The sequence below is a fragment of the Seriola aureovittata genome, chromosome 11 (genome assembly GCF_021018895.1).
Source record: "Seriola aureovittata isolate HTS-2021-v1 ecotype China chromosome 11, ASM2101889v1, whole genome shotgun sequence".
Lineage (NCBI taxonomy): Eukaryota > Metazoa > Chordata > Actinopteri > Carangiformes > Carangidae > Seriola > Seriola aureovittata.
Window position 1 is genome coordinate 15,689,955 of NC_079374.1, and position 22,182 is coordinate 15,712,136.

Here is a 22,182-nt window from a genome sequence, read left to right on the forward strand (position 1 = left end):
AATCTCGAATATAAAAATATGACATTTAGAAGAAATTTACTAGCTCAGAACAGGTGGGTACTTATCTGGAAATATTCAGAGGAAAAAAAGCAAGAAAAGGTTATTTGAACAGCACCAAAGAAGCTATCATAAACCAACTTGACCTGGGGAGATTCATAAGAAAACCACCTGCAGCAAATGTTTATGAAACTTCTCAAATACTTCAAATAGTGATGTAGCAGTCATATTACATTCAGATATAACACTATTTGTTTCATACAAGCTAAAATACTTTCCATGCAGCAACCACGCATTCCTGATAAAGCCTCCACCAGCACAATCATGAAAACACACTGCAGCGACAGGATATTCTTTCGGAAATTTGAAACGAAGGACATGGAGCATAAAGGCCCGTTTCGAAGACAGCTATCACACATAAATCCCCTGGCATCCTCTTTGTGCTCCCACTGCTCCCTCCTTTTTCTCCAGCCATTTCCTCTTATTATAGGCCAGAGACACAGCAGCCAGCGAGCGCCCACAGCTGGACATCAGTCCTCAGATGAAAACCACTCACCAAGAGGCATCAAACAGGAAACTATATTTTATCCTATGTTTCTAAATGGTGGCGGCCAGAAATATTGCACAAACTGAATGACTGAAGAAAGACTGAATGGGTTCCTTTTTCATCGTCTAAAGTTGCAACTTTTCACCCCATGTTGTAAGCGTTTCTGATGCCAGCATGTCTGATGCCAGTCATTAAAATCAATTGTTAATGCACTGAGAAAGTGGAGTGACTATCACATGAAGAGCCGTATGAGTGTCACTAGGAATTAATAAAAAAATTATACATAAGATGTAATGTGTTTAATAACTGAGCTCTAGAGGTTTGGTAAGTGTGTTTTAGCTTTGAACATAGCCACACCAGCTTCAAGTGTTTGTGCTTAGCTAAACGTCTGCTGGTGGTAGCTTCATATTTAATGTACAGACATGAGAGAGGTAGCAATTCTCTCATCTATGCGCTCAAAATGCCACCTACACATTAAATTAGTGAACTTTAAGGGTGTGGGAAAATCTGATTTTTTTTTTTTTTACCTCTGAATAGAGCAAGGCTAGCTTTTTCAAGTTACTGCTAGCAGTTGTTTCATATTTACCGTAACTGTGGGAGTGGTATCAATCGTCTCCTCTAGCTCTCGGTAAGGAGGTAAATATATTTCCAAAAATGTTGAATTATACCTTAAATTAGTGAGAATTAGAGGAACAGGTAAGCAGACATTTTTCTGACCTTTGGGCAGAGCCAAGCTAGAAGTATCCAAGCTATCTTCATATTTGCTTGCAGTATGTTTCATATTTAGCAGACAGACATGAGTGTAATCGATCTTCCAAAGCTTGGCAAGGAAGCAAATACAAATTTGCCAATAACATTTCCTTTAAGACTACTGCATAAGTTTTTGATTATTTATTGATAAAAGTATTCAAACCCCAAAGCGCTACCATCCCTTATCGCTATCACTTGAGAGTTTCATGCAGTATGCAGTATTTCTAAAAGTGAAGAACTGATTATTGATTATTTATCAGTACTGCTAAGCAAATTACATCAGTAACTGCAGGGCCTAATAGAACGGAATCATTTCAGCTGTCTCAGCTGTCTCTCCATGTCCATCTTTGTACACACATGCACATACAGCCTCCCTCACTTTCTGAGTAACAACCTGTCAGCAGAAGCCTAACCGATTCATTTTCTGACAGATGACAATGCGTTGAAAGATCCTCTCAAAGTGCCCACACACAGTCCTCAGAAGAACACATTCAGCAGAAGCTCACAAGTGCTGAGCATGATGTCAGGTTTATCAGACAGGAGATTTCATATCCGAGGCAGGGAATCTTCCTGAGCCGCCATGTTGCTCAGGCGACAAATAATTTCCACAGAGATTTCCAAGTGTAAAAAGAGACCAAGAAAGGCAGAATATACAGAGTCTGACATTTACTATGACATTCAACAGCCATATCTTATTCATACTTTTTTTCTGCTGCGCTTTGACATCATGGTCATAGGTTTGCTGTCATCTCCATCAGAAAAAGTTGAAAAAAATTTGTGTGTGTGTGTGTGTGTGTGTGTGTGTGTGTGTGTGTGCGTGTGTGTGTGTGTGGCATTGCAAAAGAGAAGTACAGTAGACCCTTTGACCTGCGTGATTGATATCCACAAAATCAGCATCTCTTTCAGAACAAGAGACTGTGAATAGCTGCTACTCAGCAATCAACAGCTTTGTGTGTTCGTGCGAGATAATTACAACCCAGAGAGAAATCTTACCAAAAATAGTTTCTCAACTCCTGTGATAAATTTACTATGCAGGCTCAATATAGGTGAGGTTCAAATTTGTATTCCCAGGGTTTGATAGAAGCAGTACGATGTGAAGTCACAAATAGCCCAGACTGACTGTAGCATGTTGTCATAATGTTTGATTTTTTTTTGGCCTAGAGGTCATGCTTGCATTGATCATGTGGCACAGGGGTCAATAATCACCCAGAGGACAAAAATGCTTTTAGACAAAACATGTTCCCCTCAAGCAACGAAAAAAAAACTAAGAAGAGGTTGGGTTATGCAATAAGTCCTTGTTTTGTTTTTTTGAAAGGCATGTTACTTATCCAATATGTTGTCAGGACAAGTTACTTCCTGAGAGCAGGGTACTGTACAAAGGGTATCATTTTAAAGATATACCACACTTGGCTGTCATTTACATAAAATGTGCGACTAAGTCCATCACTGATCACATTAACTACTTGAGTGTGGCTTCAGTTAGAGAGAAAATTATCCCAAGTCATGTGAACACATGAAATCTTCACTACATTAAAGAGATTTTGATGAATCATAAAGAGAAGTCTGCATGACTTCTCTTTTGCAACAGTTTTCTCAAAAATGTCTCATATAAACCTTTGTTTTGTAAAAGCTCTCTAGTTGAGAAAAAAAAAATCTATACAGACTAATATAACCTAATTCAGAGCTGTTCTGGCTCTGTTATTTTTACAGAGGAAATTGAAAAGCAAGCTGCAAATGCAATACCGTGCTTTGTTGATAGTTAATGCGAGCATGGTTGACAGGAAGCCAATTGTTAGATGAGAGAGGAGTGCCTGTAAGGCAGGTCAGCAGCATGCTGGACTCAAAGCTCACTGGGTAAAATGGCTGGAGGCAAACATTGACGACCTCATATATTGTGAATCAATCACACACACAACAAGGGAATGGCAAACTGTGTTCGAATATATAAATAGAGCACCAAAGCTTATAAATGCCTTGTGCATATATCTGGGGTGTATGGAATCTGCTGAGAAACGATCATCATTACTCATCTACTAGCAAATGAATGTTAAATAAAAGATGATGGTGAGATCAATAAAAATATCAATCCAAAGACTTAAGTCAGAATGGTATTTGATTTGTGTAAGACATCTTTTATTGATGTCTGTCTGAAAAATCTTTTCCACTTGTGCTCTGCAGGAAGGACTTGTTGTCAGCTAGCACCCCTGCTGGTAACAGGGCCTCTGTCTCTTGCTCAAGAACTCGGACATAGCACCACAGCAAGCTGTTTTACCATCGTTTGTCTTTTATATTACCTATTGACTAACGCTCTCATTCTAGTTGCACATCATGTTTGTATGTTTGGTACATTTTACAAAGAAATTCTGAAATTTTAATAATAATTTAGTTGCTGTGATTTGTCCACTCAAAGATCAATAATTAATATTCTGTAAAAACTGAATTTGTGACATCCTATTAAAAGCTGAAAGGCTAAAACAGTCTAATGTTTTCGTTTTCAATGTCTTTTAAAGCATTCAGTCAAACCAAAAATATTTGCAGCTATGCAGCAGTGTTGATTCATGGCTGGTTTTATGTTTGTTTGTTTCCCTGAAGACAAGTGATGCACTGCGGATGACTGACTCCCATCATTAGGTTGAAGCTCAATCCATCACTGCCCCTCACTGTCGCCTTGTTGTCTTTTTGTCTTGTTAAGAGAATGGATAGGGAATTCTCCTGCACTTGTCAGTAAATGCATCAGAGTTTATTGCAGTCTACCTCAAGTGTGGGCTCATCTGTTCCCAAACTCTTTGTTGCATGCTTCACACTCCAATAACACTCCAAATCCCAGGGACAACTCCACAGTAAACAGCAACACTGAGAGCGGCATACTGATAAGATGTAATATCAGTTTTTTATTTTGAAAAGATGTTGAATATATACCACTATCATTCAAAATGTTTAACACAGTGTACATGGCATCTCTACAGAACAGCAATAAATGAAAATCAATGTGTTCATTAGACCACAGACCAGACTAATTTTCTGTGTGAATAACCCTCATAATGAGTGAGCAACTGATTGCTTTTTTGTGAAAACTATATGACCAAAATGCAAGAGCAAGAGGAGAAGGAAAAGAGTGAGGACCATATTCATGTGAATTGCACTTTAAAGAGGTAAAAAAAAGTGTGTAAACTGAGCACTTTCTAATTTCCTATAGTCACAGGGAATCATTCCAGCCACATACAGCGAGGAGAGCCGTGTCACAGAAGCCAATAATTGGAAAATCACCACCAGTTCTCCAAATGATCCCCAATACACCAAGGTAATTTTGCTTTGTCTGAACACCAGCTAATCCAGCCTCTGAAACGGGCACCTGTTATGACGTCTAAGATAACAGGGGAGAAAATCACTTGTAACAGTGTAAAGAATAACTTCTTTGGCAAAGAATTCTTTATCATGTACAAGGAAGTGCAGGGTGAGGTTTGTAAATAAGTGGATTTAAATACACATTTCCCAATAATTTTATGTCATAGCATCCTCCTTTTTTAAACAGTCATTTTCGTGAGTTTAAGTAAAATGCTTTGATAGGAAAGTAATAATACTACTTGCCCACACAAGGCAACTCCTGTATATTTTATTGTATTACCTTTACAATATTCATTCCAATGTTCTTTGCGCCACCTGTACAGTACAGTTATTAATCACATCAGCGTCCTGTACTTTTTTGACCTGTATTCAGAATATCTACATTTGTTTGTCCAGCTGTTGTTTTTGTTGTTAAATGCTATTTTCATATCTACTTGCCTGTTCAATGTGTAGAACTATCATGTTTGTGTCCTATTGTTTATTTGTTTTTATGTAGATTGGTTGAATCTTTCTTTGCCTACATGTCTATGTTTGTGTTTTTTCTGTTTGATTTTGGAACATCTAATTATAATCTTTTGAATGTACCTATTACATTTATTACATGATCTTAATTAATTTTGCCATATTTTATATCATTATAGATCTTGTTTAACTTATTTTATACTAGTATCTAAATGTATTAGTGCATATCATTTATAATTAGTTCATCATCTTTTTATCCAGGTGAGACAGACTAAATTGTTGCATTTGAGAAGAAAAACTCAAGGTCCACTTACTGGATTCGTCGGACCTCGGCAGATGTTTGCTACTCTCTCGTGGAGAGGGCTCATTGTTGCATATATTGTTGTATATTGTATTTTCCTGAAACTATAAAAATGACGATACCACCCTGCTGGCTGTTATTGCGCATTTCTGCGCACTCCCAGCGCAGAGCAACGCTACAAAATCTTTACCTTTGACCTCTGTGCATCAGGAGGGAGTTGAACCAATCGTTTCGCTCGTTGTTGGGAGGCTCTCAAGTTTCTAGGAGGCTCTTACCCTCTCGTCAACATGGTGAGTACAGCCATTCAAATAATAGTTTATTAACAATTAAGTAAAGTCGAAACTGTTAAGAGTTTATTTGTGAATGATTTCCATTTGATTAATAACCGACTCTTAGCCTCCACGATGCTATGATAAAGTTGTTTGTCTTAGAACCTCACGGGTTAGCATGTCGTGTTAGCGCTAAGCTACGATAGCGGCACACACATATCGTCATGGTGCGGACTATGTCCTGGCGCTCATACTTTCTGTATAACAATAGTAGAAAGTATTACATATAGTTACTTTTGGGTGTATATATCATTTGTAGATGCATGTAAAGGTATTCTTAAACTTAAAAGTCATGGGTTTTAAACGGTGTACTTAGCTAGCCGAATAGTTGACTAGCGAAGCTCCCATGTTAGCTTTAAACCTTTATTCTTACCAGAATTTAGACAGAGTCTTCAGTCATTCAGAGAGAACACTCTTTTACACGGTATTGGGTTCCTTGCAAGTTAACATTATTCATATGCAAAGGTCGGTTTTATAGGTAAAATGCCCATGTGTGTTATCATCGAGTAATAACGTCGGTTAAAAAGGACAAAGACAAACCTGCTGTTGGACAACCTGTCACATACAGCTAACATTATAGCTAACAGTGACGTTACGTTAATTCAGTTTTTTTCTGGTGAAGGTAATGAATTCGCGCCATCGTTTACATAAAACCCCAGAAAAGTAAAATCTCATGTAACCGAGTCTTCAGCGATATTAGCTAAAATAACTACATGTTTCTATGGGACTTGTTCATAAGTGAATGAATTAGGCTGGCCAGATTCATACACATGATTATAGGTAATAATAAAGTTTTTTTTTGTTTTTTTTTGTTTGTTTTTTTTGAAAATGAATAAACTCTTTGTTCATACAGAACGAAATACGGTGCATGTCTTCAAGTTTATTTTCATCTTCGTTAGGCATAGTAAGATTTAAGCTGTGTATGTCAAGATAACAGTTTTGAGAGGTATTGATGAAACTTTATGGTGATTTTGGAGGCTACAGTTTGTGTTGCTGTTGAATTGTTTTGCATTATACCGAGAGAAATGTCTTATGTTTTGTCAAACCTCTTTTAAAACTCTGAAAACCGATATTCATGTACTCCTTTGATCGTATTTCATTGTAAATATGAAATGCATCATTTAGTTCATTGTCCTCATCCTTAGACATAACTAATAATATTTAAGTTGTACATCTAATTATAAAACTTTATTTTATCTCAACAACAGTATTGATGATAATATAGTGAGAAAATCTAATTTAACAATATTTTAAAAGCTGTTTTGAATTATTACACCACTGGCTGTTGTGAGTTCACTAACTCTGTGTGGTGTTTCTTATTCATGACAGTCTTCATCGGAGGCTAATAATGGCCCGAGCCAAGCGCCACCTTATCCAGGTGTACCGCCCTCAGGGATACCTCCCCCATTTGTAAGTCAGTGACAGAGATATTTATGCCAATTAGCTTTCCTCCTCTTCTTTCCAGTTGTCATATAGGGCGAAAACCGAATGTGGTAAATATTAAAGGTTGTCATTAATGTTTCATTTAATTAAATGCATCTTTTTTTTTCTTTCCCCATTTTTTCATTTAGATGGGACCACCAGGAATACCACCGCATTTCCCACCCATGGGTATGCCCCCTATGGGACAGCGACCTCCCAGCATGACTCCAATGCCTCCTGGTATAATTCCCCCTGGTATAATGCCACCAATGGGCGCACCACCAATGGGACAGGTGAGTCTTGTTAGAAGCTCATAGGTCTGTGTATATGTTTTTTTTACTTGTAAGGTATGGGGGCTTGGTGGCCCATGTTTCTGCTGCTCCTTTCATTTCATCCTGTTCTCAATCAAAATCAATCTCAAACCACCATACAGACAGGTTAGATAAGCTTTTGTATGTAACTGCCTTGCCCCTGACAAGTAGCTAAGTAACTCTGCCGTTGATCAAAAAGGTTGGATAGGCTATGACACAATAATGGTCAGATGAACAAACCTCTGTTAGTCAGAATTATTTGGAGAAGGCAAATGTTAAATGTCCATCGTAGTTTACAGACTGATGTCCATTTTATGTATGACCTATTGTAGTTTCTGTAGATGTTTGCACTCATGATTTTTTTCCTGTGCAGTGAGGGATGATTAGTAACATTACAGGTATATTCACGTTGGTTTTACCTCAGAATAAAGTGGCAGCTAATCAAGTGAACTGTTGGCTTGTTTTCAACCTGTCTGATCATGTGACTGCTTTTGTTTCTTGCCCTTTGGGCGTATTTTTAGCAATGTTACTGTTGTGAGGTTTCAGAAATTACTTTAGTGATTACAATGTTATCATAACTTATAAACCCAATTTTCAGTCCTATGAAAATAAAATCCAAGTTGTTATAAATGGTTTCTGTTATCTCAGTCATGTGTTGGTTATTTTAAACATTCCTTGTTTGTTTAGCTCTTCTCTATAGAAGAGATGTATCTAATATGTTCAATATTGGAAAATATCAATTATATTTTGAATATGGTTGTTTGCTGTGATTTCATATAGCTAGGTTTTCATGGGTTCACATGATTGTAAGGAAATGAAACTCGACCCACAGCCCAAGTTAGACCGTGTCCAAATTCTACTCATGCTAATTGGGTTGGGTAGCCTTTCCATTTATGTCCATGGATCTTGGGTCTATGTCTCAATATATGTCAATATGTCCAATTCCTGAGTGGATCTGAATGGACCGGAGTGTACGTGGTATCAGCTCTGGTCGTGTAGAAAACTATGTTTTGATAAGAAAGGGAGACATCACAGCTCTCATTCTCTTTAGTTTGTTGTATTTTTTTCAATGTATTTATTTTTCATATTTATCAGTTTTTGTTATTGACTAGTTTTTTTCTATGGTATTTGTTATTTTCAGAGAGCAAGTGTGTTTGGATTTGAGCAGATGCTACTGAAGTGTCAGCTGGGTTTGCAACAGGCTGTAGATAAAAGTTTTCAAAGTAACAGTGATCATCATACTGAACTCATGTCACATATCATTCAAACAATCTTTGAAAGGGAGATAAACCAAATCAGATAAGGAGGCAATGCATCTAATAGCTTTGCTCTGACAAGGGAACTGAAGCTGAGCTTATTTTAGAAAAATCAGTAGCTAATAAATTACAGCTCTTTGGAGTTTGAGTCGCAGAAATTAAATATGTAAATAGTTTTCTTTCGTATATTTGCTCTTTTCCACCGTAGCTGCTTGTTAATTGATTGAATTAATTGATAGCGCATCATGCTGCACCAGTGCTTGTGTTCTCTCTTTGTTAAGGTCTGTGCAGGTCAACCACACTTTGGATCGAGCCTAATTATCTCAGGGTCTATTTTGAGTCTGGTCTGGCTGTGCTCAGGTTACCCTTGGATCATGTGTCATTTTCAAAAATGAATTTATATAAGACCTGTAGCTCATAGTGCTCCAAAGAGATGCCACTTAATTGAAGAATATTGCTTGTGCATTGTGTTAAACCTCTGCCACTGGTTGACAGACTACTACTATTTTTAAAGATTGTATTTATTTATTTAAAGCCAAAATGGGTCACATTTAGCAAGCCTATGTGATCCTGTCACAGGGCGGTGTTTGATCAAAGTGCCAGCAACACAAGTCTGAAAAGATGGTGTGGGGATGTAGTTTGGAGTTTGGTGTGTTGCTGCTTCACAGATCGCAAAGCTGTGGCATCACACCATAAATAAGCACAGCAGACTCCGTTTCACTCTCACCTTCTTCTCCCAGTTGCAAGCAGCCTTCCACATAGACACCAACACCCTGTCTCACACTGTGTCTTGATACTTGTGCCTGCACTAGGTGGTATGGAAATGCCAGATGAATATTTCATGATGTTTCTTTTATTAGATGCCAGGCATGATGCCACCTATGATGCCAGGGATGATGATGCCCCCTCGCATGCCAGCTGCGGCTGTACAACCAACGGGACCGGTAACTCTCCTCACTACTTTTTCACCAGTGCTCTGCTTCACACTTCTTAAAAATACACTGCAATCTGTGAAATGCTAAATGAAGCACTCGCACACCATATAACACTTCTGTTAGATATGAATTGAAGTCACTCACAAAAAAACTCTACATTCTTAAACACAGATTGAAATGAAAAAGGTGAAAAACATAATTAAATAGTGTCTGATTAAGATGAAAATGAACACTTGCGTTCAATTTGTGCCTTATTGTCACTTTTTCGTTTTGCCATTGGTACAGCTGTGAGTAAATATAATGAAACATATGAGCGCTTCACTTTTGATGTTCTGTTAATTTTTCTTTTTTACTGAGTAGCAAACAAGTTATGCAAATGAGCACTCTGATATATTTATTGTAAACACACCCTGGCTGCTTCAGAGATCATAAGACATACACTTTATCAACCCAAGCCTATTTTTGCATCTTTAGGGTGTGGAGTTTTGTACTCATTAGGAACTCTTTATCAGTTACTGTGTATTGTGAATAATGAGTCTGTATTCCCAGATGTGATGATGTAGTTTTTCTTGGGAAAATAATCAACTGGTAAAATTGTCTTTTCCGCAGCCTGGTGTTGACTCCACAGGTAAGATCCTTATTTGAAATGATTTCTAAATCACATTCTTGCATATTTTGTGTTCAGTAGAAGTACAGGTTCAGTCTAATTTGTGTTTTTATCCTCACAGCTGCTGCACCTGGAACAGCTGTAAGTGTAATATAATTTTTCTTTCACTGCAGTAATTGCAAGTTTACAATTTTGAGTTCTCTACATTAGCTCCAGTATTTTGCCTTCTCAGTAACTGCAGTCTGACAACCTTTCATTTGTTCCTTCGTCTCTGCAGACTACCACAAATGGCTCTCCACAGGAAGAACAGCCAAAGAAGGTTTGTGCAGAATGAAAATGGAAAGATTGATGTGAAAGATTTGGCAATATTGACTGGGAACTGTAAAAGCATTAAAATTGAGCCAAGGTGAAATGGTTTCTTGCTGTTTCTTTCTTTTAATACTTTAACAGCTGATTTTGTTGTTTTTGTCCTCCTCAGAAGTCCCTGTGGACTGAACACAAATCACTGGATGGGAAGACCTATTATTACAACACAGAGACCAAGCAGTCCACATGGGAGAAACCGGATGAACTCAAATCTCCTGCAGAAGTACAAACTGCTATCACTTACATAACTTGTTTTAAACTTTCTTCTTAAGTGCCTCAAACCAACCATTTATATATGCACTTACATATTCACTTACCCCCCCCCCGACAAAAAAATTAACATATCCTTTTCCCATTTTCTCTGTCTTCCTTTCTTGTATTTAGCATGAACATTGCATCCCAACTGACATCCCTGACTTCCCTTTTCTGTTTTTTTCCGCTTTTAGCAAATGCTGTCTAAATGCCCTTGGAAGGAATACAAGTCAGACACAGGGAAGCCTTATTATTACAACTCTCAGACGAAGGAGTCCAGATGGACCAAACCCAAAGAGCTGGAGGACCTGGAAGGTAAAGAGCTGCTTTCTGATGATGTCAAACCTGTAGTGAGAAAGGCAGTGGTGTTCCATCCTGAGCTCCATGGATGAGCTTTTAACAGCATGATGAGTGGCAGGCTACTGGCTTGTTCAACGAATGACGTCAGGCATTACAGGGGTTTGGGCATCACAGATGTACAAGCACAGGTAGCGCAAATACAGTAGCACATGGTGGCCCCTTCAGTACATTTATCTCTGTGCTGGTCTCTTATCTGTAGTCAGCTTTGAAATGAAAACAAGTAGTCTGACAGCTATCTCCTTTTGTCTGTTCCAGCTATGATCAAAGCAGAGGAAAATGGGTAAGAGCTTGTTTACCTTTGGATACTCTTCACTGCAACATCTTGTATTATGAACAACAAATACAATAATCATTAAAAGCCCTGTTTATTTTATTATTAACACTGCTGTGTATTTGTACTTTCATTTTATATCCCAGTCAGTTATATTGTCCCAGTGTTCCTATAATCATGGGATGTGGCTTCACCATCATGCTCTGATTTCAGATCGACAGAGGCAGCGGCCCCTGGCACCACCACGGCTCCTGCAGTGCAAGCAGATAATACAGCCACTATGGTGACCGTAATGGAGGCGGAAACTGCAACCGCAGTCTCAGAGGAACACCTGTCCCAGGCGGCCGTGCATCACACACCTGAGGTCAAGACTGCAGATGCACCTGTGACGTCCTCAGAGAGCTCAGCTGCCACAGAGGCCACAGCCAGGTAAACAATGATGTCTGATACAGACACAGGTACTATCTTCAGTCCTACACACATAATACAGCAAGCCAAACCATAGGGTCACAGGGATTAACTTTCAACTTAATATATTCATGAATGAGGAGGTCTATTTTGTGTTTCATTCGTCTAATGTAGGTCAGTGGGTGTGATAAATGGTCGCTGTCCTAAATGCACAGCTAAGTTAATCAAATATCATCCTTCCTTTACCCTCAGTGTTGAAGTAACAAAGGAAGAACGACCAGAACTTCAGAAGAAGACGTACAAGTGGAACACAAAAGAGGAGGCCAAGCAGGCCTTCAAAGAGCTGCTGAAGGAGAAGGTTAGACAAATTTTCAAGTGGGGTTAACCTGTAGCTGAACTACAGGCCACACTGTGAAGGACAGTGCGGAGGCTGTACTGTCTGTGTAGGGAAGTAATGAATGATTATGTTAGATGACATGTAACAGGTCCAATACAAAAACTTCCATCTGCTTTTTTCAGTGTACTGGTCTCGACATACTTGGATCCATTAATATGATTTTAGTTGTGGCTTGGTTGGTCAAACAAATTTTAAGATTTCATTTTCCATGTGCCATTGCAGCTACTAAGACTATAGGTCTTAGTATGTAGTATAGAGCTCAGTATGTAATGCCAAATATTACAGGATCCCTACAAATTGTCATGAAGGTGGCTGTAGTTTGCCATAGATTATATGGTTGTTGTTTTAAAATTTAAAACTGTTCTGTTCAGATAAAGTCAGGATAATTTGGCTGCTTCTTATAATAACAATGTGGCCTCAGAGTCAAAGAAAATGTTAACATTTAACCATACTAAAGTTTACCTGTATAAACAAAGTCATTGTCCAGAAGTCAGCCTCATATAATTTCATCAAAGTAACTCTAACAAGTGCTTAATGGTTGAGTTTTACACCAGTATACACAGAAGGTCTATTGTTAAGATTAATTTCTCCGTCTCTCTCCTAATGTCTGATGTATTTACCAGCACGTTATTTGCATTCTGATCTGGATCTAATCCCTGTCCTTCCTCATGAGCCCCTGGGAGGTTTTAGCATGATTGTTAAGGTTCTCCTCCTGTTGCTTTGGATGTGTTGTGTGTTCACTCACAAGGTGGCGTAGCACCACCCACCTTGAATGCTGCTATATTTAGGCTCTTTTAATTTTGTGCACAAAGCTCTCCTCTGAGATTGCTTGCCATTTCCTGCAAGATCTTAATGGCTCTGTCTTCATGATTAGCTTTATTGGATCAAAGGCACGGGGCTGGCTGGGATTAAGACAGTGAGAGAAAGTGGCATGCCTCAGTGAGTTAGAATAACTGTGACAGCTGACAAGACAGAGGCATGTGGTGGAATCAGTTCATAATGGATGAAGGAGTCACTCCCTGGGAGTGGAGAGCGGCAGAAGGGGCACTTCTTTGAATTATTGCCACTTCACACCTCTTAACCCAGCATCTATTAGTAATTAAGAAAATATGTTGAGTTCTAGGAGCCAAAGTAGCACAGCTCTTTGTTCCTCCTCCTGCCTCATGTGCTTTTTGTAACAAAGTCAAGTCAGTTTTATTTATATAGCACATTTCATACGGCAGACGTAAACTCAATGTGTTTCATTCTGAGGACAATAGAACCATTTATTTTCTTTGATCTAATGTTTTTATATCTTATGTTACAAATTTCATGTAAATTTAACGGTTTAGTTTGAGCTAAAAAGCCATCATGACTTTGTCTTTATTCCAGGGTGTGTCCTCAAACTCCTCTTGGGAACAGGCTATGAAAATGATTATCAATGATCCGCGCTACAGGTATACTGTTCTCCAATTATCAGTTTATCCTTTCTACTGTACAATAGGAGGTGAGAACAATGCCCATCTGTAAACTCAAATTTCTTACTTCTCCTTATCAACAAAGTGCGCTTCCCAAACTGAGTGAGAAGAAGCAGGCGTTTAATGCCTACAAAGTCCAGACAGAGAAGGAAGAAAAGGAGGAGGCAAGAATTAAATACAAGGAGTCCAAAGAGACCTTTCAGAGGTTCTTGGAGAACCACGAGAAGATGACATCTACCACCAGATACAAGTAAGTGCTGCAGTGATCCCACAATAAATGTGTGTCTTTTTTCCCCCTGTATTAATTTGTGCTTCAGCGAATTGTCAATATGATTATGCAGATGAGATGACTGAAAGGTAATCTATGGCTTATGCACGCCATCATGTAGTTACAACACTGTTAGCTTCCACTTAAACTACTGTGACCTGTTAGAGCTCATCACACTGTTGTTGAACCTTGTATGTTGCTATATCACAGTTTAGTGAGTGAACAGACTCAAGTGATTTGCTAGCTCTAATGGTGGGGTGAAGGTGCATATGACATTTTGGGTTTCAGTCTAATCAACCACCTTCTGTTTTATCCAATTTCTTGCTGTTTTTAATTAGTTTCACACTTAAAGCAATAGAGATGTCAGACACAAAAAGAAAGATTTTCCTTATTCTGCTGGTTCAAAGGTTTTTTTTTTTTTCAACAATAAATATGTGTCATGCAGATATGCCTTGAAACATTAGGCCCATAACTGTAAAATGCTGCAGTTTTGATGATTGGTCTTGCGTGTGACATCCAGTTCACCAGCACTTTTTGGTTTGGCATTGGGGTGAAAGTCTTTGTGACGGACAGAGGGGACGGACGGATTGACTGGTGACCTTGACAACAAGCCAGTTTCAGAGTTCGGCTGGCACTGGGGCTGCAATCTGGGATGGCACACAACAGGCAGTTGGAGAGTGATAGCATGGCTGTTTGATAGCGTGTGTGTGTCCGTGCGTCTCCTTGCATTTAAAAGCTTATTTCTCTGCGGTCAACCACAGCCTCTGACTCCTGAGCATCAAGTTTGGAGCTGCAGTAAAGGAAATTAAATGTTCAGTGCACATCATGAAAGACAGCTTCCTAAAAAGTTCAACTGTACTTTTTAAATTTTTTTCATTAATTTCATTAATTTTTTTAATAACTCTACATAACTGTGTATCTAATGGGATGTACTAAGCATTAATGACAAAAGTATTAAAGGAAGATTTGGCCTGTGAAATGCTGCCCTCATGTGGGTTGTGTGAAAATATCCTAAATATGTGTGTTTGTGTTTGTGTACTTGTAATCCAGGAAAGCAGAACAGATGTTTGGTGAGCTTGAGGTGTGGAGTTGCGTTCCAGAGAGAGACAGGCTGGAGATCTATGAAGATGTGTTGTTCTACCTCGCTAAGAAAGAGAAGGTAAGTCGTTGATCTACAGTTAACAGTCCTCCCAAGTTTTAGTATTTGAAAAGATTTTTAGTCAGCATGTTTATCTCAATGATGTAGAATCATTCATCTCTTAGATGATGTTACCTGAAGATGGGAGCTTTGAGAATATTGGCACTATGAACATCCTGGTTTCATCCTCTGTTCCAACAGGAGCAAGCTAAGCAGCTGAGAAAGAGGAACTGGGAAGCTCTGAAGAACATTCTGGACAACATGGCCAATGTCACCTACCGCACCACCTGGTCTGAGGCCCAGCAGTACCTGCTAGACAACCCCACCTTTGCAGAAGATGAGGAGCTGCAGAGTATGAGCGCAGAAATTCATGTCTTAGTTTTATCTACTCTATGTGAACCTCACTATATCTGAGATAGTCACAGTTTACTTTGGTTCTATGCAGCCCTCTTGATAGTGTTGTTATTTATTGACAGATATGGACAAGGAGGATGCCCTGATTTGTTTTGAGGAGCACATCCGGGCACTGGAGAAGGAGGAGGAGGAAGAGAAACAGAAAACTCTTCTCAGGGAGAGGAGGCGACAGCGCAAGAACAGAGAGGCTTTCCAGGTGAGAGGGAATGGATATTTACAAATGTAATGGAAGGAACTGGTCTGATTTCTCATTTTGCAAAAAATGTTGCAGCAGTTCCAATCTGTTTATTACATCAGCTGTTCTGCTAGTTTAATCATTATCTACAACAAATCATAAAAAGGACAAATTCTATTTGTTTAAACATGGGATATCACTTATTTCAAATATTTTCCTGTTTTCTCTCAGAAATTTCTCGATGAGCTCCATGACCACGGCCAGCTTCACTCCATGTCTGCCTGGATGGAGATGTACCCAACCCTGAGCTCAGACATCCGCTTTGCCAACATGCTGGGCCAGCCGGGTAAGACAGCAGGCCACAGCACATGTGGCTTCACACGTCCGCGTGAGCTGAACGCTCTGAAGCACGTGGATGTGACACGCAGAAATAAAGCATACACAGGATGTAAATACTGTATGAAACACAGCAGTGCACTGTTGATCAAGTTTTATTTTTTATCCCAGTCACTTTACATTTCTCTTGTACTTACTTGTATTACTCTGTATTAGCTTCATTGTTGGTTAATAGATTTTTTGCTGCATGAAACAATATGTACAGTATTTTTTACTCTATGGTGTCTACTGTTCAGGTTCCACTCCCCTGGATCTCTTCAAATTCTATGTGGAAGACTTGAAGGCTCGCTACCATGATGAAAAAAGGATCATCAAAGATATTCTTAAAGTGAGATTATAGCAAAGTGTACACTGTACATCTGCGCATATCAATGTCTCATCTGAGAGGTTTGTTTTGATATAGTTATATTTTTACAAGTTATTTTATTTCACTCCCTTCTCTCCTTCACCAGGACAAAGGCTTCCTGGTTGAAGTTAATACCAGCTTTGATGACTTTGGATCAGTCATCAGCTCAGACAAGAGAGCCACCACACTGGATGCAGGAAACATAAAGCTGGCCTTCAACAGTGTAAGTTCCCTGGCCTACATACATTTTCTTCCCCCCTAGCTTTTCACATCATTCTGTGGCCACTTTAAAGGACACCTGTCAAAGTTATAAAAATTCACAGCTGAGGTGTTTCAAATTTTTTGTCATCCCCATTTCATACATAAGGGGGACAGGAAACACCTGTGAATATAACGTTGTCTAGTGCATCAACACCACTATGGCGTCACTGTGAAAACATAATTTACAAACCAAACAAAAAAGGACCTGAACATAACGGGCACCATATAGGTAGATTAATTAAAGGCAGAACAGCTGTATTAGATGACATTCGATTGTAGAGGTGAAGTGTAGTGTCTAAAGATGTGCCCTGATGCTGGGAAACAAAGTATGGTAACAGGATAAGATGCCAGGTACTGAGTTGAAAGTGTAATTTGAGCTTTACTTACTTGCTCATAAGTCACTACACTTGACTTGTGAGCAAAGTTGAACATATTACATTGTAGAAAACAATTTCAAACTCAGCTTTATGTGACAGCATTCTTCTAATTTTCTTGTTTTCAACGTTTGTGATCATTAATTTAACCCACCTTGCAACCTCTCTCTGCGTAGTTACTTGAGAAGGCTGAAGCCAGAGAGAGGGAGCGAGAGAAGGAGGAGGCCAGGAAGATGAAAAGGAAAGAAGCAGCCTTCAAGAACATGCTGAAACAGGCCACACCCCCGCTGGAGCCAGAGGCTACATGGGAGGGAGTAAGTTTTTTTTTTTTTTTTTTTTTTTTTTTTTTTTTTAAATGTGATCAATATTGTTATAGTTTCAGCACCGCCTGTTTTCTGGTTATATCCCCCTCTCCATTATTTAGTTTTAATGATTTCTAAATTACTTGTAAAACAGTAGGTGGTGTCTTCAGTTTTTATTGTTCTCAGTGTCGTATCATTTTACTTGATGTTTTGTGATGACTCACAATTTAACATTTCAGGTAAGAGAGAGATTCTTAAAAGAATCTGCCTTTGAAGACGTCACTCTGGAGTCGGAGAGGAAGAGGATTTTCAAAGACTTCATGCATGTCTTAGAGGTAAGGCTGTCATTACAGTGGGAATGGGCTGAATCTATCATTCATGAGGATGATGGTGGTGTTAAACATAGTATTTATTATTTCAACAGCATGAATGCCAACACCACCATTCAAAGGCAAAGAAGCACTCAAAGAAGTCCAAGAAGCACCACAGGAAACGTTCCCGCTCTCGATCAGTCAGTACTCCTCACCACTGTGCTTAGATGAGACAATGAGCTGTGGGCAAACAATTTAGCAATCAATAATCTGCTCCCCCATCACGCCGCTTTGATGTCTAAATTACTTGACTTAAATGTTTTTGACAGGGCTCAGAGTCTGAGGATGAGGAATATCATAAGAAGAAAAAGAGGTCACAGTCCAAATCCCCCTCGGAACGCTCCTCCAGTGGAGAATCTGGTGAGTGGGTTTCACAGCTTCTCATCATTTATCATCATATTGGAGAAGTGCAGTGCAATTGACATTTACTGACATTTTCCTCCTGAAACCAGAGAGAAGCTATAAGAAATCCAAGAAGCACAAGAAGAAGGGCAAGAAGAGACGCCACAAGTCTGTAAGTATACAGAACACCACCAAAATCTATTTATTGTGTATAAATAATCTGAAGGTATATGTTGTGTTCGTATGCACACTGACTGTGATTGTGACAAACAGGCATCACCAGATTCTGACAATGAGAAGAAAGGAAGAGAGCGTGATGGGAAGCGTGAAAAAGACCTTGACAAAGATAAAGAGAATGACAAGTCTCGGGGGAAATCTCGCTCCGACTCTAAACAGAAGTCTCCTAAAAGGAAAGCGGCCAAAGAGGAGGTTAGTTTTCTTTGTAAATAGATAAAGTTTAATTTCAGCAAACCAGTGTTTTAAAGTATGTTTTAGAAAAAATTAGTTTTAATTAGTGCTGCATTGGCCTTTTTTGTGTGTGGAAAATACGAGTACGAGACAAAAGTTGCTAAATTTAAGTCAAGTTTGTCTTATCATACACTCTTTTCTTTACAAATGTTACATTTGTCCAGTTAATTTGCATATCTCACAGTGTATTGCATCACAAAGTCTTTGTGTTTTCCTGTGTTGTAATCAGGGTGGCTGGGATACATCAGGCAGTGAGCTGAGTGAAGGAGAGCTGGAGAAAAGGAGAAGAACTTTACTGGAACAGCTGGATGCACCTTGATGATCACAATTCTGCTGCTCTTTTGTGGTATTTGTACACTTCTACAAACATGCATTCCCCTTCAAGCTCATCTGACTGCACTGGTCACACCATTCTGGACTGACTGTGAGATAACATCTTCCACTGGTATTTAATGGGAATAGGCTACACTGAACTTACACACTCACTTGGTAAATAATTTGATATCAGCAACAGCTGATCAATCGTTAAACATCAGGTTGTCCTTTTGTTGCTTTTTTTAGCTTTAACATTTTTTTAGTTGACTGTAGTTGTACATGTTTTCCATTGCTGATCATTTTTATATTCAATTAAAAGCATATCTTAATGTCCGACTGACTGTCTCTCACATGGAAATGTAGCAAGAAAACAGGCTTGTCCAGAAATAACAGGAAATATTTGATTTGATCCCGCTGCAGCTGTGTTCTCAATGAATGATTCAAAAAGGTTTCAATTGGAGCATTATGTTAAAATCGAAATACTGTAGTTCAATGTAATAAAACTGTTTCAATGGATTACTTCTGCAATTGGATACTTATGGTGTTCATTACGGTCAAAGTCAAAGGTTCTTATTTATTTTTTCATGTAATTTCTTATATTTGAGACATGCTTACCCACTAACTAAACCCTTCAGAAATAGCATTATATTTATATTATTATTATGTGGCCTAAAAATGGAGCCAGTTCGCCATCAGATCATGCTCTACCAGATGTGAAAATATAGCAGTCTGTTTGTAATAATATTGAGAGTTCTGTCAAATCTCAACCATCACCAGTTTCAAGACAAACAATTCTATAATCAATGTAAATAGTTTATTTCATCATATTTGTTGAAAATCTCATATCACCTAATTTAAAAAAAAAAAAACAAAAAAAAAAAAACGTTATTTTGTAACGAGCACAAACTGCCTAAAATACATTTCTGGTGAAAGTAAAAAAAAAACAAAACATGCCAGTATTATCCAGTTAGAGATATGACACTATTACAGAGGGTGAAGTTGAGAGAAAAGCAGATGTACGGCAGCACATGCTTCAGTGGAGATGATTATAGTCAAGTCAGCAGGCTGCATCACTGAGCCACAAAACCAGCGCATCACAGGTCAACAAATACAAACTAGTGTAATAGATTACAATGAGGCCATAAAGTTCAAATGTTTGAACACTTGCAAATCACAACATGTCGCATGTTGTTGTACCTGGCTTTGATGCACCTGTGACGCACACCGCAAGCAAACTCAGTGATCCTCCTGCACGACATGAGACGTGATTTAACACACTACTGTAGATTCCTGGCTGCATTTGGTTTAATTAAATATACAAACATGGAAACAAAAACTATAAGTTAAAATAACATTCAAGTTGTATAGCACAAGGCAACGCAAACCTTTGTTTAAACAATATGTACAATGTTAACCATCTGGTAATGTGAATAAGTAAAAAAAAAAAAAAAAAAAAAAAGGTTTGTAGCAAAATATCTGTACATTTAGGAAACTTTTTGTGTTGTGTACTTTTGTTTCGCTGTGTTCTAATGACTGTGGACACACATTAGATGGAAACATGAGCTTAAAGGAATCTTCTCAGTGGTTAAATACTATACATTAAAATTACAATAAAGTGAGTAGACACAGTAGCCAGGAATATGATTAACCTGTAAAAAAAAAAAAAAAAAAAAGTTTACACAGATAAAATGCTAAGTTATATCCAGTTTTGACAATGAAATCATCCAGTAGGATTCAGTATCTTTTGTGCAGTTTCTATGCTTGGTAGAAAACTTTTTTTTATGTTGCTTCTTAATTTGTTCCCAGAAACCAGTCAAATTGCTGTGCTGCTACAGAAATGTACGGCAGAGTTTTAAGTAAGCAGACAGCCTCTTTTATGGATTAAGAGTTAGAGTCAGACTTGATTCACTAACTGTGGTGAAGAGAAGTCAGTATGGAGCGGTCTGATATATACAGTTCACATTAGCCTGGTTTTGTTTGAAAAGAATTAGTCTTTTTCATTCATTTTTCCATCTACCTTATACTAACTTTAGTACAAATATAGATTTTTAATTATTCTATTTCCACTTTCTTCCTGCCTGATCATCAGCCCTTGTAGTAAAAGATGAGATGCATGTTTGTATAGTAAGAGGAATGGAAGAGAGCACCGAAATGTACCGAGATATTACCGGGTGTCAAACTCATCGCTAAAAGATGTAATATTTGTAACAGCTAAAGGGAACACGTCCCATACATTCTACATTATGTTTCCAAGGAAGCATCTGTTCATGTGGCTCTTAAAGCCACCGTAAGTCCAGTTTTACACGTCCTCAAATTAAAGCCAGGTCAAATCGTATTGCTTGAAGTGGGGATATTAAAAACAGTTATCAGACAAACGGAGGACGACGTGACATTACACCACAAAAATAAGTTCAGGCACTTGGCTTGTCTAAGGTTTCTCAACCAACCTTTCAGACACTTTTCTTTAAATTCAGTCCTGTACATGTCCCAGTCCTTCATAGTGAAAAGCTGCTACAATACCACAGACATGGAATAACATGTATTCTTATGTAATATATATACATACTCATCTCTATGGGTGCTACAACACTTGTCATCTTTCACTTATCCCTCTTCGCTCTGCATCCAACCTACTGTCTCTCCTTCTCTTGTTGTTTCACATCCTCACCCCCCTCCCTCCCCTCCCCCTTCCAGCACATACACCGTTCCCTCGTCACATGACCACTTCGCCGTTGTTCACCGGCCGCAAGTTCTGATCATCAAAGCGCCTCCTGACACTCCTCCGCACAGCGTCTGCTCGCCTGTAAGGCTGATTCCTCAAATCTGAGAGGGGAGGATGGGGAAGAGGGGATGGGTTTGTGGGGTGGAGTGGATAAAAGAACTGTCAGTCATCTTGTCAGGGTGATTTGATGAGCCCACATGCTCATAGTGCTGGTAGCCTGTCTTTGAAAGCAGCGTGAGGTCTACACAGGAAAAAAAAAAAAAAAAGCCCCTCAGGTCCAGCTGTCTCTGGGTATTATGACTGAGACAAGCCATGGGGTTTTGACTTGTAAGCCTCTGCCAGAAATCTAGAAAATCTGTGATGATTAATAAAAGGTCAAGAAACTAATGCAAAGAGTAATTAATTTTTTTGCATTAGACATTCAAATCTACTGTTATTAAGCAGATATAATGAGGAGAAAACAAAGGGACAGGTAGGTGAATGCTGAGTGAACCCTAAATAAGAAGACAGTAAAACA

The 22,182-nt window shown here is 38.7% G+C and overlaps 2 protein-coding genes across 9 annotated transcripts in view; one reads left to right on the forward strand and one right to left on the reverse strand.

The window, feature by feature from the left end:
- Nucleotides 1–5,633: 5,633 nt before the first annotated feature.
- Nucleotides 5,634–20,402, forward strand: prpf40a (PRP40 pre-mRNA processing factor 40 homolog A). Of its 2 annotated transcripts, XM_056388771.1 has the most exons (27): nucleotides 5,634–5,692; nucleotides 7,061–7,141; nucleotides 7,303–7,446; nucleotides 9,581–9,664; nucleotides 10,265–10,283; nucleotides 10,384–10,403; nucleotides 10,540–10,581; nucleotides 10,741–10,851; nucleotides 11,075–11,195; nucleotides 11,496–11,520; nucleotides 11,725–11,940; nucleotides 12,172–12,277; nucleotides 13,688–13,752; nucleotides 13,859–14,023; nucleotides 15,092–15,200; nucleotides 15,381–15,531; nucleotides 15,656–15,789; nucleotides 16,000–16,114; nucleotides 16,401–16,492; nucleotides 16,617–16,733; nucleotides 17,322–17,459; nucleotides 17,687–17,782; nucleotides 17,872–17,958; nucleotides 18,088–18,178; nucleotides 18,271–18,332; nucleotides 18,434–18,589; nucleotides 18,858–20,402. In XM_056388771.1, exons 1-27 carry the CDS (start codon nucleotides 5,690–5,692, stop codon nucleotides 18,945–18,947), a joined length of 2,640 nt encoding a protein of 879 aa, XP_056244746.1. In that variant the 5' UTR covers nucleotides 5,634–5,689; the 3' UTR covers nucleotides 18,948–20,402. The 2 variants fall into 2 exon arrangements, with proteins under 2 accessions (XP_056244746.1, XP_056244747.1); XM_056388772.1 differs by lacking the exon at nucleotides 7,061–7,141.
- Nucleotides 19,736–22,182, reverse strand: part of fmnl2a (formin-like 2a) — a 50,743-nt gene continuing 48,296 nt past the window's right edge. For 2 of the 7 annotated variants that reach the window (XM_056388767.1, XM_056388762.1), the window contains one exon: nucleotides 19,736–21,766. In XM_056388767.1, coding sequence (XP_056244742.1) covers nucleotides 21,657–21,766 — 110 coding nt within the window. In that variant the 3' untranslated portion in view covers nucleotides 19,736–21,656. The remainder of the gene's footprint in view (nucleotides 21,767–22,182) is intronic. The other 5 variants (XM_056388763.1, XM_056388768.1, XM_056388769.1 and 2 more) reach the window with 3 other exon arrangements.